This window comes from Equus caballus, chromosome 16 (genome assembly GCF_041296265.1).
Source record: "Equus caballus isolate H_3958 breed thoroughbred chromosome 16, TB-T2T, whole genome shotgun sequence".
NCBI lineage: Eukaryota > Metazoa > Chordata > Mammalia > Perissodactyla > Equidae > Equus > Equus caballus.
Genome location: NC_091699.1, coordinates 12,763,819 through 12,782,947, shown reverse-complemented (window position 1 = coordinate 12,782,947; position 19,129 = coordinate 12,763,819). Strand labels below are relative to the sequence as shown.

Sequence of the window (19,129 nt, the reverse complement as noted above, 5' to 3'; positions counted from 1 at the left end):
GGGCTCCAATCTTGTCTCTGCTGCTTAGCGGATGTGCATTTGAAGAAGGCCCTTAATGTGAATTCATGCAGAAACCCCTCAATAAACATCAGCCTCCACGGTCTGGGGGGCTGTAACCACCATTCCTATAGAAGTTGAAAGATCCTAGACATGGAAATTGGGCAGCCTTTGCCCCAATGTCTACTACTCCCTGACTGTGCACCTATTTAGGTCTATATGTGAATCTATAACTTTTCTGACACAAAGGTCTACAGCTTAAAGTAGTCAGAGATCCAGAAAAGACCAAGAACCCCTATTAGAGATGACAAGCTCAAATGTTGCCAGATAGGGTTCAAGTTTGACTAGAAGAGCGTTGGTGTTAGGTTGACCCAGGCAACCCACTGACCCCTTCCGCAGGCCCTGTCTCTGGCTACAGTCAGTTAGAGCCTGGCCAGGGAGCCAACCACCAGCCCTTTGCCCTTGAGGTCCACAGGTCAAGTGAGCATTTGTATGAAGGAAGGAAAACACACTTCATCCAGGGGTAAATGGGCAAGATCCGTCGGGCTTTCTTTTTCAGAAGGAAGTGAAAAATTCTGAGATGTCAGGGCCTGACCATGGGCCACCTTGGTAACGTACACGCAAATACTCTGAAGAGCTTATTAAAATTCAGATTCTGACTCAGGAGATCTGGAGTGGTGTGGAGGGCTCGGGGAGCTGAGGCAGGTGGGCAGAGAACAGGGCTAATGGGGGCAGGGCCTCCAGTGCTGGCCGGGGTGAAAAGCACACTGTAGATGCCCGGGAAGCCAAGCTGAGTCCAGAGCTGCCTTCGGAGCTGGCTCTCTTCTTTCCCATGGGGACAACCAACAACAGAGGCTGCAGCCTCCAAGCCCGCATCTGTAGGGGCTTCTCCAAGCTCAGAGGGTGCTGGGAGTGTCCGGGAGTCAGTGTCAGAACCAGGTGGTTGTGGTTTGGGGTCAGGGCCCCAGCTCGGTCTCTGTGAACAGGAGCACCCCCTTGGAGAAGCCCATCACACAGCAGGGGTTCCAGTTCTTCAGGTGGGTGGGGGATGGTCTGCCTGCTCGGGGGCAGCACATTCTGGAAATGGCAGAGCCCTGTGTGGCTGGGGTGGCGAGTGTCAGGGGACAGGGCAGCTGGGCCGTGGAAGATCCTGGCAGGCCTCCTGCAGGAGACTGAGGGCAGCAGGGAGCCGTGCAGAGCTCTGAGCAAGGCAGTGACCTGGTCAGTGTGGGGCTTGCTTTAGGAAGCTCCCTGCAGCCAGCCAGGCATGGAGAGGAGTCAGGCGGAGACTGGGCAGAGGCTGGGTGGGGTGGGGCCTGGCCATAGGGAAGGGGACCGAGGATGGACATCAGAGGTGATGGAGCTCAAGTCCCAAGTGCTGTGAGGGTGAGGGTAGGGGACATGACTGGGGCAGAGGCACCCAGCGTCCTGGCTTCCCTGAAGGAAGGGCTGGCGGGGTCCCCCCTCATGGAGCCCCTAGGGGAATGTGTGCAGGGAGCAGGGAGGGGTCAAGGTTGGAGCTTTGGGAGCCCCCGGGGAAGGAACAGGGTCAGACTCAGCTCTGGGACCCAGCATCCAGCCCAAGCCTGGCCTGAGTCCCCAGGCTCAGAAGCAAACTTAGTGGGTGCCTTGAGCAAGGCAGGGTCTCAGGACAGCCTGGCCCTGGTGTTGGTGGCCCTCTGGGAGGTGTTGCGGGGGCCTGGCTCAGAAGAGCCCAGTTGTGAGTTTCCTTCCAAGGGGCACAGGCGGGCTTGGGGCTGCCTCGCATTTGACGAGAGCAGGAGAGTCAAACAACTGATGTTTCTTCTCCCTGGAAAAGACGGTTGGCAAACGCCTGGAGGGCGGCCCATCGGGGATGTCCAGGGCTCCAGGGCTTCCTCCCTCAGTCAGTGCAACTCAGCAGGCTTCTAACCACCTGGACAGAGACGGAAACAGGAGCCCCTGCTCTGGCCCTTCAGTTTACAAAGCCCCTCCCCACCGGGGATCTCATCGTAGCTTTGAGGGATGCAGGCAGGACAGGAAGTAGTGTCCCACATCTGAGGAAACCGAGCCTCTGAGTGGAGAAATGACCTGCCCAAGGTCATAGTCAGGACAGACCTGGGACTTGAATGGAGGTTGGCCCAGCCCCATGATGTGTTGTCTCAGGGCAGGGCTTGGCAGGGCGGGTGCAGTAGCACCTAGCCGCCATGAGCAGCCATGCCATGCTTTCCTCATCTTTCCCCATTTCAGCAGTGGCCCCCTTCTGTGGGTCACCAGGAACAGGCCCCAGATTACCTCGGAAGGCTATGGATTCACGGGCTTCCTGGTGCCAGGGGCCCAATCCAGGCACTCAGCAGTTCTGTGAGCACCTATGTGCCTGAAACCGTTCTCTGTGCTGGGGATAGAGCGGTGAGCAGACCCAGTCTGGGCCTTGCAGGGCTCAGATCCTGACGTGGAATAACAGCTCTACTTCCTCGTGGCTGCAAGGCTTGGACAAGGAACTCCCAACCCCTGAGCATTTTGGCTCACCTGGAAAAGCACTGGTTGGAAGGATAGGAACACCTCTTTCACAGGGCTGTACAGGCGTAGTAGATGCCCGGCCTGGTGCCCCTGGCAACCACTAAATAGTACTCTCCGACCTGTCTCCCCAGTACCAACCCAACTGAAGGAACCTGGGGCCCAGAGAGGTGCAGTGACTTGCCCAAGGTCATGCAGGTCTCCCTGGCAGAGACAGGACCCAACCCAAGCTCCTTCCTGCCCCTTAGGCACTGGCTGCTTCTCTGCCCAGGGGATCCCACACTGGTCTGGGGCAGAGTCTTACCAGGGTTCCAGGAAACAGATGGGCAGTGTAGGCCTGCCCACCCATCCCAGGTCTAGAGAGCAGTTGGGGAAAGCCGGCCAGGCAGGCAGGACCACATGTGGGAAGGCTCTGGGTTCAAAGGTAAGAGAACCAATCTTGGGCGTCATTGGCTCGTTACAGAATCTGTTTAATGGTTTAGGAATGTGTACACTCTGGCTCTGCTAAGTTTCCATAAAGGCAACTTTTCCATGTTTTAAAAAATAGATTTGATATAAAGATTTATATATTCATAAATAGGTAATGTGAAAAATTCCCAAATGCAATGGTATCCTTGGGCTGGCTGAGGCCCTCCCAACCCTCCCTGCCCCCACCCCCCAACAGTCCAGGCCAGCGAGGCTCAGGTCCCTGAGGCCCCCCCCCCCCCCCCCCCCCCCCCCCGGGCAGCCCTCCTGGGGAAGAGAGTAACTGAATTCAATATGAATTAGGAGCTTCCTCCAGCTCCATTCCTGCTGGGGCCTGTGTCCTCGGGGCCAAAACTCCCCTTCTGGGAGGACAGGGACCCCCTCTCTGGCTTAGGAGTCAGGATCCTTGTCCCTCCCCGCCCCGCTCCTCCTCCTTGGAGTATAAAGCGTCTTCCTCTTGTTCTCTGGCCCACGTCACATCAGCCTAACCCAGGAGACAGAGCACCCTCCCATGGGCCTGGTGGCTGTCTGGACTGGTCCTGGACCTGCTTCCCCTGCCCTTTCTCCCGCACCCCGGCCCCTGACCCCACCTGCTCCTGTTCTCGGATAATTTATAAACAAAGGAAGAGACTAAACTGTTCTCCTGCCCCCGAGGCCCTGGGCTGCTGGGAGGGGAAACAGAGGCGGGCCTTCTTTTCTGCCTCATGTGCTTCCCCGTTTTCTCTTACCCAAGTCCAGGGCCCCACTTGACAGAGGACTAAAGCCCAGAGAGGTAGTGAGCTCCTCACCTGACGGGACACTACAGAACAGGTTCCCCACATGGCAAGCAGTCACCACCACTCTCAAGGCCAGGCCCTGAGCATGAGCATTTGTGCCTGAGATTGCAGGCCGTGAAGCGTCTCTGTCGGAGCCTGTAGGAAATGGGTTTCAGCCCAGCTGGGCCATCTGTGAGGTTCTAAAGGACATGAATGAAAGGGCAAGGTCACTAATGTGGGAGAGAGCAGGAAGGGTTGGCTTGGACAGAGGGTGCTCCTCGGGGAACAAGAAGGTGCTGGAGAGAAGCCAGGGTGGAGATGTGGAGGCCTTGGACATCTGGGTCAAGTATGGATGCATCCTGAGGGCCCCAGGGCACCCTGGAAGGTGCGAAAGTGGAAGAGGGGGGTTGGTGGATAGGACCAAGAGTGACCTTTCACAACTGCCACTCTGACAGTAGCAGGAGGGTGGCGTGGGGCAGTGGAGGCTGAAAGCCCAAGGGCCAAGGAAGTCAGTGAAGCGTCCAGGTGAGATGAGGCCTGTCTGGAGCAGAGGGCAGGGGGCACTGTGGAGGTGGGATCCCAGCACTGCGGTAGGGTGAGAAAAAGCGAGGAGCCCAAGCTGAGCCCCAGATTTCTAGGCTAAACTCCTGGAGTGAGACTGCTCTGGCGCCTGGAGGATGGAGTGACAGGAGATCCACTGGGCCCAGTATTTCTGACACCTTGGGATTGTGAAAGGGGAGGAAGTGAAGTGTTGTTTCCTTGGTTGCTGGGTGAGCCAAGAGGCCACCCGTGAGAGGAAACCTCCTGGTCCCAGGCTGAGCCAGCTGCTCCCTTCCCCCTTCTAAGTTAAGCCTTTGCAGGGTTTCAGGCCTCCTCCCCCAGGGGCGGGAGAAGGAGGGGGACAGTTCACAGTCCAAGGGGACAAACGAGCCCGTCACCAGCCAGCTACCCGTTCCTGCGCCTACGCTGGACCCTCATGGCAGCCCAGGGCGAACTTGTGAAAGAGACGGGTGGTGGGGCCTCCCTCTTTCCCTAGGCCCTATGAAGCAGCCGAGGGCCACCCCCAGTCCTGAGGCAGAGGGGGCAGCAGGTACAAGGGGCAGGGTCAGTCCCTGTGCTCGGCTGGAACTGGGGCTCCAAGTCAATCACAGGGTGCAGGCCCAGGCCTCTGTTCCAAGACCCCTCTGTCCCCCGACGCCCCACAGCAGCAGGTCTCTGCAAGGTCAGCCTTCAAGAGCTTTCTCTTCCAGCTCGGGCCTGGGTTGAACGCCCAGCTCTGCCCCAACGTCAGCCCCACATAGAGAGGTCATGAGGCTGGAGGACTTGTGCCGTTGGCCTGAATGGGGCCCCTCTTTAGGGTATGCCTCAGTGACAGGCACTTTCTACTCTGCAGATGGAACCCAGCCACTGCAGTGGAGGAGCTGGGCAGACCCTAGCTCCCCCTGCCAGCAACTGGGCCCCATCCCATCAGCAAGACCGCTGAGGAAGGAAGCCAGGCAGCCTTCTTGATCCCGGCTCCCACCTCACCCCAGCTAGCAGCAGGCTGAATCCCTCAGTGCAGGCTCCTGCTGAGCAGCTCCCGGCTGGACCAGGCCAACACTGTCCTTCCCCTCCAGAATCAAGCTCAGCCATTCCATGGCTGCCCATCTCCCTGAAAGGGAGCCGTCAGCCCTGCTTGTCTCCCTCTCAGCCAAAACAGCCTGTCCCTGCCTGGCCCTGCCTCACCAGACTGCTGTGGAGCTCCTGCAAAAGGTCTGGCTCCTTGCTCTGTGGCCAAGCCTGCCTGGGACAGGGGGCAACGCAAACCAAAGTGCTTGGAGTAGAAGGCAAGGTGAGGCTGAGCTGGAGCACTGTGCCCACCTCCAGGGCTGGGACTGAGCCTGGGGCGCTGCCTGGCTCTGAGAGGCTCTGGGCTGCCCCTCCATCATGTACCCTCAGCTGTGGCTCTGAGAGCAGTTTATTTCCTAAGGCCCCACACTGGAGGGGCCTAAGGGCCTGGGCTGGGCTGACATGGAGGGACTGGGATGGGCTTGGGAAAATCACCTGCCTCCCCTATCCCAGTCCTTGTGATCCTGAGCTACACCCCAGAGTTTGGCCCTGCTTCCAAGAGCCAGGTGATCCCAGCCCCCACTGTTTTCTAACCTCAGCACCCGGTTATTAGGGGCTGGTGGGCCCAGGAGGATGAAACGGCCAGACTCAACATAGCTAGTGCCTTGCCTTTTTGGTTTGGGAAACTGTAAGCTGGTCTGGGAGCATTCGGGGACCTGCTGCTCTGAACGCGGCAGGAAGGATCTCTGCGCAGGGGGTAAGCCTGGGCGCCCTGGGGGTCCTCTCAGACCTGAGCCTTAGAGACGCAAGCTTTAACTTTTCCCTTAAATGTCCACATTCCTATCTCATTCCCTCCACTCCCCGAGCTTCTGAGAGCCGCTGCTGAAGAATTAGCTGGTTTTGCAACCTGAGTGGCAAAACTTTGGGCCTCAAGCTAGTAGATGGCCCCCAGTCGGCTGTGGGCCATGAAGCCACACTTGTGCCAATGAAAACAAGAAGCTACATGGAAAACCAGAAAACTTGAGAGGTCTTGCTATAAGGCAGCGAGCTGGGCCCCAAGGTGTCTGTGAGCTTAGAGCTGGCAGTGAAGAAAGGAACAAAGTCCCTGGCCTGGAAGGAGTTAGGGCTTCCATGGGGTTGTGCTCAGGAATCGAGTCTGTTGGGCTGGTTGCTCTGCTCTCTGTGGCTACACACAGAGGCTCTGGAATGACCTGGAAGAACCCAGGGTACCAGCCACATCCCTGGAAAGCAGCAACCTGCTGCCACAGCTGCAGCACACTCAAGGTGTGAAACAGTCAGAACGAGCACTTGTGGAGCACGGGAGGCACATTCCCGGCCCCTCTCCCGCTGTGGTCCACACCAGTGGGCTGGAGCCAGTCCTGGAACATGAGGAACGAAAAGGGGACAGCCACTGGCTGGCAGGATGGGCCCCACACCCTACCCTGTGCCAACAGGCCTCCCGCAGGAAATATCCTGTTTCTTCCTTTCTTGTGGGGGGTTTTCCCATCAACCATCCAGGCCACGGGATGGACAATTCCAGGACTTTATCCTGCTGCTCTAGAATTGCTGGTGCCCTGGAGGGCCAGCTCTGGAGGGCTGGGCTTGGCAGGCCAGAGAAAGAGAGGAGGTGTGGAGGTCCCTGCTTGCCTGCCCTGCACCCCGGTCAGCACCCACAGCCCCAGCTCTCTCCGATGTCCTTGCTATCCAGCTGGATGTGGTCAGTGCTCTTCTCACTGAGCAGAGGGCCCCCATGCCTCACGACCAGCTCTGTGGCCACCCGCACGAAGGCCTCCTCCACATTGCTCGAGTCCTTGGCAGATGTCTCGATGGCACAGAGGATGTCGTAGTGCTCTGCCAGGCTCTGTGCCTCGGCCAGAGGGACCTCCCGGAGCTCGCTGAGGTCTGACTTGTTCCCTGCAGGGAAAGGCCAGGTGCAGCTTGGTGAGGCCCACAGGTGCTAGGGAAGCCCTGTCCTACCTGGCAGGGCCAAGCTGAGAGACGCAATGTCATCCACTGCCCTCTGTCAGCTACCAATAAACACAGTTGTGCATGATAATCTATCTTCTTTTTTAAAAGACCTTTTTTATTGTAAAGCTCTTATTCTATCCTTTAGTCCCTCATTTATTTTCTCTTTTTTATCTTTGCCAGAGGCTTGTATATTTTACTGCTTCTTCCAAAGAAACAGAAGCAGTGAAGCTTGGTGAAAAGAATACAGTACTTTAGAGCTGGAAGAAGACCTGGGTAGAAACTCCAACTTCCTATCATTTGCTGTGTGACCCCTGGGTCATTCACCTGAGTCTCCATTTCCCCAGCTGTGACACCACCTTCAGCAAAGTTGGGATTAAATGATACAGTGAACATGAAAACATCTGGCACTTGGCAGACACTCCATAAATGCTGAAGTTAAAGAAATCTGGCATTGCTAATTCTTTTCTTTTTTTTTTCCCCCTAAAATTATGGTATTACACTTATTATTCATTCTCTATTTTCTTTGGAATTTTTTTATTCTCTGTAAGATTATGGTTTTTGATTATTTTGCTTTTGATAGTAAGAGCACAGGCTACTACTTTACCTGAAAGTACATCTTTGGCTTCTCCTACAATGTGTGAGATGTTTCATTATATTCGAAATAATCTGGCAAACTGCTCCTTGATCCAATTTCTAGAAGAATTTTTTTAAGTCTCTAAGTGGTTGACTTTTGTAATGTGATTATAGAGGAATGACAAAAAAATAGATAAGCATCTATAAAGATCTAAAATTTCTTTGGTAACCTTAAATGATACAGCAACCAATTTCAATGTGTGGAACTTATTTGGGTCCTGATTTCAACAAACTGAAAAAAAAAAAAAAGCACATGTGATATTTATGAGCAATTATAAATTTGAACACAGACCAGCCATTTGATTATCTTAAGGAAATGTCAATATTTCTTAGATGTGAAAATTGTATTGTTACATATTTTTAAGCGTTTGTATGTTTTATAGATTCATGCTGGAATATTTAGTGATGAAATAGTTTGGTGTTGGGATTTGCCTCAAAACAAATACAAGGGAGGGGAGCAGAGGAAGGTAGAGACGAAATTGGACATCAGTTACTAATTGCTGAAGCTGGGTAATGGGTATCTGTGGTTCACTACACTATTCTATTTTGTATTTGTATAAAATGCTCTATAACAGAATGTTTTATTCTAAATGTCTTGGATAAAAGGGAAGTGTAAGGCCAGGTAACGGGAGCTCCATTCCGGCCCAGAGGGTCCAGCTCTGCCGAGCACTTCCACAGCCCAGTCCAAGCAGACTATAGAAGGCAGGCTGTATGGAACCAAGTGTCATCCTTTTCCCAGCTGGAGCCACGCCCAGGCCCCATCTGTACAATCTTATCTTAGAAGAATCAGCCTTACTATTGGGGTGAGGACCCCAGGGACCACATAAATGATCCGAAGCTTCTAGAGCCTAGGTCCGGGAAGTTCATGTAGGAGGAAAAGGGAAAATGGAGACAACGGCATCTCTCTGCAGCAGCGGTTCTCAAAGTGAAGTCCCTGAGCGAGGAACGTGGATGTCACCGATGTCACCTGGGAACTTGTCAAAAATGCACTCCTGAGTCAGGCACTTTGAGAGTAGTGCCCAGTATCTGTGCTTTAACAAGCCTTCGGGGTGATTCAGAGGCAGGCAAACGTTTGAGAAGCGCTGCTCTGCAGTATGGTGTGACAGAGCGAGTCACTGAATTATGACTGGCAGAACTGAACTCAAATTTCACGTTTATATGCTCACAGGCTATGTGGACTGGGATAAATTACTTCACTTTTCTGAGCCTCAGCTCTATCCCCTGACTAAGGAGGAGTAGTCAGGGTTACGGGAACTAAATCCAAGAGCACACGTGAAGATTTAAGCAGTGTTAACCGTGGTGTGGATTACACGGTAACTGCAAGGCAAATCTTAGCTTGCTGTCTTCCTTTCTCTAATTCCAATGGTGAGTATAACTTTATAAGCGACTAGCAGGATCAGAATTTGCAAGATCGCATGGTTCAAGTTCAGGCCCTGCTCCTGCCTGTTCAAGCTCAGCCCCTCTCTGCACTCTGGCTTGTCCTTCATTTAAAAAGGAAAAACTGAGGACCAGCCCCAATGCCCTAAGGTTATGTTCGGCACACTCCACTTTGACAGCCCCGCTTTGGTTCCCCGGCATGGACCTACACGACTCGTCTGTCAGTGGCCATGCTGTCACGGTGGCTCACATTAAAAAAGAGGAAGATTAGCAACAGATGTTAGCTCAGGGCAACTCTTCCTCAGCAAAATAAGTAAATAATAAAATAAAAAGGAGAGATCAAGAGAGAGACAGGATCCGTGGTCCCAAGGAACCCTGCTGGCCCCACCCTCACCAGCCCCCCCAGCTCACCGATCAGCAGTTGCACGATGTTGGAACCCGCGTACTTCCTCACATCCTCGATCCAGTGAGGCACTGACAGGAAGGAGCTCCTCTTGGTGATGTCATAAGCAAGGATAGCCCCATTGGCACTGCGGTAGTAGCTCTGGGTGATGGTACGGAATCGCTCCTGGCCTGCCGTGTCCCAGATCTGCAGCTGGAGAAATAAGGGGCCTCCCGTGAACCTTGTGGTGTGGCCAAGCACAGGAGACAGGGAGGGCAATCCCAGAAACCCACGCCCAAAGGTGGTTCCACTGGGCAGGCCACCAGCCCACACCTTGGCAGGAATCACACAGGAGCCAGAAGGGGGACAGAGAGAGAGAGAAAGCCATCTCAGCCCTCAGAAAGCAACTTGGTGGCCCAACTTTGATGAGGACAAGAGAACGCAAACAGAAGGTGGGCAGCCCTCATCTCTGCCCTCTAGAGTCCCCAGGGAAAGGAGGTGAGGGGATAAGGGACGTACTCTGCACTGCAGCAGGAAGTGCACTCGACCCTGGGGCCTCTGTGTGCCCTCTCTCCCCCAAACAATGGGCTCACTGCTGGGGATGCTGAGCCAGAAGAGCTCCAGCCTCTCAGTCTGGCAAGCTGGCCCCAGGTATACCATGAGGCTGGCTGTGTGCACGTCCAGTGCCTTCCCCTCTCCGTGCCTGTAAATGCGCCACTGTGCTCAGTCACGCCTGATGCTCCTCCAGCATTAGGGTTCTCTACTTCTGCCTCAGCAACACCTGATGGTGACGGGGCCTGAGTTGTGGCAGTGAGGGACTCAGGGAGGCGGTGGGCAGAGTACTCTTATGGGGCCTTTACCATCAGCTGACCCAGCTTAGCCAAGCCATAGGCAAGGAGCTTGGGGTCTTGTCCCGCACATGTCTTCACTTAACAAACACCCATTAGTGACTGCTGCCAAGCCCTCCTGGACAATGGCCATGGAGGAGACGTGCCTGTGTGTAGCTTTCTGTGGAAACAGCAGCCTGGCAGGAAAGACACCAGATAGGGTGCGGGAGGGGCTGGGCCCGGGGCAAACCTGGACTTTCACTGTGCCCAGGCCAGGAGGCTGCCCGCTCTGGGCAGAGATCACCAGCTCTGGGACTGAGAGAGATGGACCGTGGGTGGGCACTGGAGCGAGCAGGTGTCAGGGCTCTCAGGGGCTCAGGCTGGCTTTCTCTGCTCCACAAACCATAGGTTCTCGGGGCTCTCTGAAGATAAACGTGAGCCTTTGGCCTCCACCGAGCTGCAGGTCATCCCTCCTCCTTCGCCAGCGCAAGCACTCTGGGTGCCTCTTTATCTAGTTCTCAAGGTATGGCAGGCCCTCTAGTCTGTCCGCGGTGGGCATGGACCTGGAGGCCTCAGTTCCTGGGGGCACAGCTTCTGGCCCTGGCACTGTGGAGGTGACCACCTTTTTTCCCTAGGCCCCACTGAGAGAAGTTTGAGTTAATGAGCTCTGGGCCACAACATGCCAAATAAACTCTTCCAGTCCTGAGACTTCCTATTTCCTCCCCAGCTGCGAGGGGCTCCAAGGAAACCAGGCCCCATTCTCCGGAGCTCATGGTGTCTGCTAGGCCATGCACGGGGAGAAGCGAAAGGCAGGAACGTTGGCACTACACAAACCTGGGATCCAGATGACCAGGAACGCACCCCATACCCCAGAGGAGAGTACACAACACAAAAGTCAGAGGCCAAACAGAATAAAGCAACTTGCAGGAAACAGAAACTACGCAGAGACAAACCCCTCAAAAACAATCATCGGTCTTTTCAGAGATAGGCAAAGATCCATGAAACAATGATTGAACACTATTTCAAAAAAAGAAAAAATGGAACATTCAGAAAGAAGAAAGGAGCCCTTGAAAATTAAAATATAACATAAATGAAAAATGCAACATAGGGTTGGAAGATAAAGTTAAAGAAATCCCTCCAAAGTAAGAAAAAAATACAAAGAGATGGAGGAAAAAAAAAAGAAAATTGCAGAATCAGCCTAGGAGGTCCATTATCAGGACAGTAAGAGTTTCAGGAAAAAAAGAATAGTAAAATCAAGGGGAGAAATCAAAGAAATACTTCATAAAAATTCCCCAGAACTATCCAACAGGCCCACTAAGCACACACAACGGAGGAAGACAGACTCACGCAAAACATGACTGTGGGAATCCAGAACCATGGAGAAGAAAAGACGATAAAAACTTGCAGAGAGAAAAAAAAAAGAAACAACACGTTTCAAAGTTCCACATAAAAGTTTCATATGACATTACATATTCAATGAAACACCTAAAATTATGAGAGAAAATTATTTCCAAAGTAGAATTCTCCGCCCAATCAACTATCAACCAAGTGCAATGGTTTAATAAAGACATTTTCAGACACACTGGCCTCAAAAAATCTACCTTCCTGTTACCCTTTCTCAGGAAGCTACTGAAGGTTCCTCTGCCCAAAGAAATCAACCAAAAATAAGAAAACGTGGGATTCAGAAAACAACGAATTTAACTCAAAAGAGGCACAAAGGGAATCCCCAGGATGGTGGTAGAGATCCCAAAGCAAGAGCCGAGCAGCGAGCCTGGATGCCAGCCCATCTGGAGCAGGCCACGGGGCTCTGGGGCAGCTCCCAGCTCCGGCAGAGTACCGAGCGTCAGACGAGCCCTCCCTCCAGAAACAACCATTAGACTGAAAAATACGGGACACTGTCGTTTTCAGGATGGAAACAACAAGCAGCACAAGACTGTAATCCTGAAAGAAGCAAAACTCATGAAATGCACCTCATGGTCGCCATGACTCTCTACCTGGGGATGGTTTCCTGACCACAGGACAGTGGGCTAGAATCTAAGCAGAGCACGGTGGTCCCACTGAGCTGAGGAGGCAAAGATCAGAGTCTGGAGCAGCTGATACGACTGGGATGAGAAGCAGTGCAGGCGGTGTGAGAGCCCCGAGTCTATGTGGGGCGTCCTGTGAGTTCTTTCCTGAGGATCCATGCACAGCAGGGGAGACAGCCAGAACCTTACAGAGAGTGGCTCCTACGGGGCTGAGAACAGACCAGAGACAGAGGTACAATGAATGAAGTGGGAAATTCATTCAATGAACTTGACAGCAGAATGGAGATAGGGGAAAAAAAAGAATCAGTGAACTTGAAGAAAAATCAATAGAAATTATTCAGTCTGAAGAACAAAGAGAAAAAACGATTGAAGAAAAATGAACAGAGCCACAGGATCTGCGGGACAACATCAAACAATCTATATTCACATAACTGCAGGCCCAGAGGGGAAGATAGTGAGAATGTGGCCGAAGTAAAGACCAAAAATTCCAAATTTGATGAAAACATTGACTTAATGATCCAAAGAGCTCAGCAAACCCCAAGCAGAAGAAACACAAAATATATCACAGCAGACTATAACCAAACTGATGAAAACCAAAAGTAAAAGAGAAAATTTTTAAAGCAGAGGGAAAAAAAAGATATTATATACAGGGGAACATTAAAAATGACAAGTGATTTCTCATCAGAAATAATGGATGCCAGAAGACAATGCTGAAAAGTAATAAAAAGAAAAAAAAAGTACTGAAAGAAAAACTTTCAAGACCAAAGTCTATATCCAGGAAAAAATATCTCTCAAAAATGAGGGTGAAGGGCCAGCCCCCATGGCTTAACGGTTAAGTTTTGCGCACTCCGATTTGGTGGCCTGGGATCGGCTCCCAGGGGCAGACCTACACCACTTATTAGCGACCATGCTGTGGCAGCAGCTCACATAAAAAAGAAAAAAAGACGAAGATTGGCAATGGATGTTAGCTCAGGGCAAATCTTCCTCAGCAAATAAAAAAGAGAGAGAGAGAGTGAAATAAAGATATTTTCAGATAAATGAAAATGGAGAGAATCTCCCTGGGAGACCTGCACAACAGGAAATACTAAAAGATATTCTCTAGGCTGAAGGGTAATGATATTAAGTGGAAACTCAGATCTATAAAAGGAATGAGATCCACCAGAAATTGTAAATAAGTAGGTATATATAAAATACTACTATTTTTCTTCTTGTAATTTCCTTATAAAACAGCTGACTGTAAAATTATAAATAATGGCTGTAAAGTGGAGTTTATAATGTACTAGAAATAAAAAATATGACAATATAGCACACAGGAAAGGAGGGCAGATAAATGAAATTATACCATTGTAAAGTTACTGCACTTGTGAAGTGTCAGATATAAGTGAGAAATGAGAAGTGTTAAGCGTAGTTGTGAAGTATGAAGTGCTACAAAATTGACTCTAAAGAGATTTTATAAGTTAAAGATGCATATTGTTAGCCCTATTTCAATCAGTAAGAGAAATAACATGTCAACAGAGGAAATAAGATGGTATTCTTTTTTTTTCTTTGAGGAAGATTAGCCCTGAGGTAAGTACTGCCAATCCCCCTCTTTTTGCCGAGGAAGATTGGCCCTGAGCTAACATCCGTGCCCATCTTCCTCTACTTTATACGTGGGACGCCTACCACAGCATGGCTTTTGCCAAGTGGTGCCATGTCCCCACCAGGGATCTGAACCAGAGAACCCCCGGCTGCCGAGAAGCAGAACGTGTGAACTTACCTGCTGCACCACCGGGCCAGCCCCATTTTTTTTGCCGAGGAAGATTCATCCTGAGCTAACATCTGTTGCCAATCTCTCTCTCTATTTTTTGTTTTGCTTGAGGAAGAATAGTCCTGAGCTAACACCTGTGCCAGTCTTCCTCTACTTTATATGTGGGTCGCCACCACAGCATGGCCGACGAGTGGTGTAGGTCTGTGCCTGGGATCTGAACCTGTGAACCTGGGCTGCCAAAGTGGAGTGCATTGAACTTAACCACTATGCCACAGGGCCAGCCCCTAAAATGGTATTCTTAAAACAAAATTCAATTAAACCAAAAGAAAGTGGGAAAGGAACAAAGGAATAAAAAATAGAAGAGATAAATAGAAAACAAATAGCAAATGGTAGATTTAAACTCAACCATGCCAATAATTACATTAAATATAAATGCACGAAGCATTTCACTTAAAAGCTATAGTTGTCAGACTGGAAAAAAGGCAAGATCCAACTATATGCTATCTAGATAATATCTATATGTATCTACCTACACAAATAGGCAGAGAGTAAGAGAATGAAATATATACATATATCACAAAAAGTAAGCACAGGAAAGTACAGTCATGCGTTCCTTAATGACCAGGAAACTTTCTGAGAAATACAGTGTTACACGATTTTGTCATTGTGCAAACATCACAGAGTGTGCTTACGCAGACCTAGATGGTGCAGCCTACTACACACCTAGGCTATGTGGGACTGATCTTATGGGGCCACCATTACATATGCAGTCCGTCGTTGACCAAAACATTGCTATGTGGCGCATGACTGAATAAGAATGATGGTTATGGTAACATCAAAGTAGACTTCCAGACAAAGAATTACAAAAGATAGACATTTCATAATGATAAAAGAGGCAATTTGTCAGAAAGACATAATGTTACTAAATATGTAAGCACCTAATGACAGAGTTTGAAATTTCCTGAAGTTAAAACCGACAATAACTAAAGGGAGAAACATATCCGCAATTGCAGCTGGAGATTTGAACACCTCTGTCTCAGTAATTGATAGAGTAAGTAGACAAAAGTATCGATATAGATGAAGAATATCTAAACAAAACTGTTGATCCAATTGACATTTCCAGAACACCACACCCAAAACTGCAGAACAGCACGTTTTCAAGTGGACGTGAAATATTCACCAAGGTGAACCATATGCGGGGCCACAAAATAAGTCTCAATAAATTTCAAAAGACTGAATTCTTACAGAATATCACTCTAACCACGAAAAACTAAAATAGAAATCAAGAAAGCTCTGGGAGAGACGTCTTCAAGATGAAATGGAGAGAAAGCAATATATTGAGAGGAGAGTTATACAATATGGTAGACAGATGGAGACAAAAGTTATACTAATTAGAGAAGAGGCTGGAGATGAATTAGTGGTAAATACATAGACACTTAAGCAAAAACAAGATGACTGTTACTGCCAGGAAAAACTAGTGAACGTGGGAAATGAAAAATGACGGCAGCATACGACATGACTTAGCTATGAACGGCGTTTACAAATCAGGATGTATTTATTCAATTATTTCAACAAGTATTCATTAAACACCTGCTGTGCGTTCTAGGTACTGAAGATGTCAGGGCCAACAAAACAGATGCAGATTCCTGTCCTCAAAAGCTTACAGTCTAATGTGGGAGACAGAGGCTAAGATAATGATAAGTATTTATTATAAAATATACTTATTTATATATAAATATATAAAATAAGCAAAAATATTAATGTAAAATAATAAAAATAATAAGTATGCTAGATAGTGATAAAAAGGAAGAAACAAGCAAGGGAAGAAGCTGTGAATGGTAGGGAATGAAGTTTTAGATAAGGTGGTCACAGAAGGCCTCACTGAGATAACTTTTGGGTAAATATCTAAAGAAAGTTAGCTAACTGTGCAGATGTCTAGCTGTGCAGGAAGCTAGAGGAAGTCAGCTGTGCAGATATGTGGGAGATGAGCATTCCAGGGAGAGAGGAGTGCAAGTGCAAAGGCCCTGGGGCAGAGACATGACTGGTACATTCAAAGCAAGCAAGAACAGTGAGTCTGGAGAAGAGTGAAAAGGAGGACAGTAATAGGGGATGATAGAGAAGTAAGTATGAAGGGAGCCAGATCATGTAGTGCCTCACAGACCGCAGTGAGAACTTTGGCCCTCACTCTGAGTGAGGTGGGAAGCCACGAGAGTTCTGAGTGAATCAGATATACATTTCAACAAGATCACTCTGATTGCTGTACTGAGAACAGATGAAAAGAGAGCAAGGACAGAAACAGGGAGACCAGTTAGGAGGCTCCAGCCATACTCCGTAAAAGATGGTGCTTCAACCTGGTGGTAGCGATGAAGACAGGCAGAAGTGATCAAATTCGGGGTATATTTTGAGAATAGAGTGGAAGGAACTTAACGCTGATCTAATCAATATTACCCCACAACTCTCCTGAGAGGATACAAAGTGTGCATGTGTGTGATGGGGGTTGGGGTAGTGCTGTGAGTCAGTGAAACTCGCATCGCCCAAAGTAGGCAGTCAATAGATAACGCCTATAATTGGGGGCAGGTGGGGAGGTGCGGGGGGAGGGAGATGCAACATAAGCAGGAGAAATAGAAAAATCCCATCAACTAAGAAGAGTTGGAAGTGATCGCCCCTGGAGCGTGGCGGTGAGGGTGTCAGGAGACCTTTTTCTAACAAGACTTGTTGAACCAAATGACTCTAAACCATACACAAGGGGCTGGCCCCGTGGCCAAGTGGTTAAGTTTGCGAGCTCCGCTGCAGGCGGCCCAGTGTTTCGTTGGTTCGAATCCTGGGCGCGGACATGGCACTGCTCATCAGACCACGCTGAGGCAGCGTCCCACATGCCACAACTAGAAGGACCCACAACGAAGAATATACAACTATGTACCGGGGGGCTTTGGGGAGAAAAAGGAAAAAAATAAAATCTTTAAACCATACACAAGTATAACTCTGATAAAAATAAAAACTATATTAAAACCCAACAAAATAGCTACAGATTACGGTATCTAGGTCAACCAATTGGTGAAATTTGGGCAGTAAGGGAGGAGGTATTTTTGGAAAGTAGGTCCTTCCCATGACTGGGAACACTCTCCCCCGGTTCCCCAACATTGGTGGGAGGGAGGGAAGGGAGCAGCGTCAGCACTCTGGACTCAGACAGGCCCAAGATGGGAAACCAGTGCTGTCACTTACCAGCTTGCTGTCTCTGGGCTAAAACTCAACTCAGTTTTTTATCTGTAAAAACAAAGGTGCTGTAAGGGTCAAATGATAGATTCAATATGCACAGTGCCTAGCACAGAGAAGGTGCTGGATAAATGCATCCATTTAACAATATTTACTGAGTTATTACAATTTTTCGCTGATGTTTTTAGTATATGCGAAATAGCTTTAAGGCAAAGTAGAATATACAAAGTGTCCCAAAAAAAAATAAATTGGGCTGTGTGCAAGGGTCATTCATTTGTTCGTTCAATACATACTAAGCTTCTGCCATGTCCCAGCCCCTGTTCTAGAACTGGAGATACTGCAAGGAATGAAACAGAAACAGAGATCACATTCTAGTGAAAGGAGGCGGACAGGAAGAAGGCAGAGAGGACACTTGCAGAGAGGGATAATGAGCACTCTGAAGAAAATTAAGGTAAAAGCAGAGACTCTCCGGGATGGAGGCCTCCTGGGGTGGTCACGGAAGGTGACACTTGAGCTGAGGCCCAATGAGGAGGAGCCAGTTATAGGGACAGTGTTCAGGCAGAGGGAACAGTGCAAAGGCCCAGAGACAGAATAAAGCTTGCCATGTTGGAGATACAGGAAGGGCAGTGTGGCCAGACAGCAGTGAAGAAGGTACTCAGAACAAAGTTATACTAATTAGAGACAGAAGTGAGAGGGACTTACCCCCCTATTGATGGACCCTTGGCCAGTGGGGGGCAGGGGATGCCTGGGCTAGATCAAGCCCCACCTGCCCACGGCAGTGACCAACTTGAGCATGCAGCCTCTATAGTGTTTCCTTCCTTCTGTTTCACTCTCCAGTCCTCACAACAAACGAGCTGTGAACACGCCCTTGTCTTAGGCTGTTTTCCGGGGAGCCCAGGCTAAGAAGAGATGTGTTCTGATTGATGTCTGTAAAGTAGCACCCGGGCTGCAAGGCGGAGAACACCCCTGCCGTGGGATTGCAGAGAGGGCTCAGGAGAGTAGGCCCAATCGCTTGGCCTAAATGCCCTGTGTTTCAACAGAGGTGGGAGAACCCAAGCTGGGAGAGGCGTCACTTTCCCGACAGCCAAGCACAGCTCCTCTGCCAAAGCCCCAGGCCTGCCTTGAGGCAGTCCCCCAAGGGAGGCTGGGTGAAAAGTTTAATGAGTCTGATCAGCCACCTTAGCTACTGGAAAAACAGGCAGATGAGAAAGCAGGCAAGCAGACTGGCATCATCCTGAGCCATCTATGCGAGAGGACAGTCCTAGGCTCTATGTCTCAAAAGCCAGAGCAGGACCTACCACGTGGATGCCGTGGGGTCCTGGAGGGGACAGGAACGCCATCTCACTGCGTCCTCAGCAGAGCCTGCAGGCTGAGACCACAAACCCAACGTCATAGCGAAAAGCAGGCTCTGAAGGCATGGTGATTGGCCAGGGCACCTCAGCATGAAGCTGAGGTCAAGCCCGTCTCTCCGTCTTTCTGCCTCCCTCCCTGCTGCCAGTCCTCAGCAGGGGCTAAGGGAGCGGGAAATCATGGGCACTGAGTCTCCACTGCCTTTGCCTTTCTTGCTCCCTCCCCTCACACTTGTCACCACCTCCACCAAGCCTCACACCAGGATCAAGGCAGACAGTCTCAAACCTGCTCAGGCTTCTGCCCTTGCAGCCCAATCCATTCTCCACACAGCCAATGTGGAGCTGCGA

At 50.2% G+C, this 19,129-nt stretch overlaps 1 protein-coding gene across 2 annotated transcripts in view; it reads right to left on the bottom strand.

Moving 5' to 3' along the window:
• Window positions 1-2,942: 2,942 nt before the first annotated feature.
• Window positions 2,943-19,129, bottom strand: part of RAB43 (RAB43, member RAS oncogene family) — a 32,643-nt gene continuing 16,456 nt past the window's right edge. The window contains exons 2-3 of one of the 2 annotated variants that reach the window (XM_001488943.7): window positions 9,651-9,834; window positions 2,943-7,175 (exon numbers count right to left, since the gene is read on the bottom strand). In XM_001488943.7, coding sequence (XP_001488993.1) covers window positions 6,925-7,175; window positions 9,651-9,834 — 435 coding nt within the window. In that variant the 3' untranslated portion in view covers window positions 2,943-6,924. The remainder of the gene's footprint in view (window positions 7,176-9,650; window positions 9,835-19,129) is intronic. The other variant, XM_070237160.1, reaches the window with a different exon arrangement.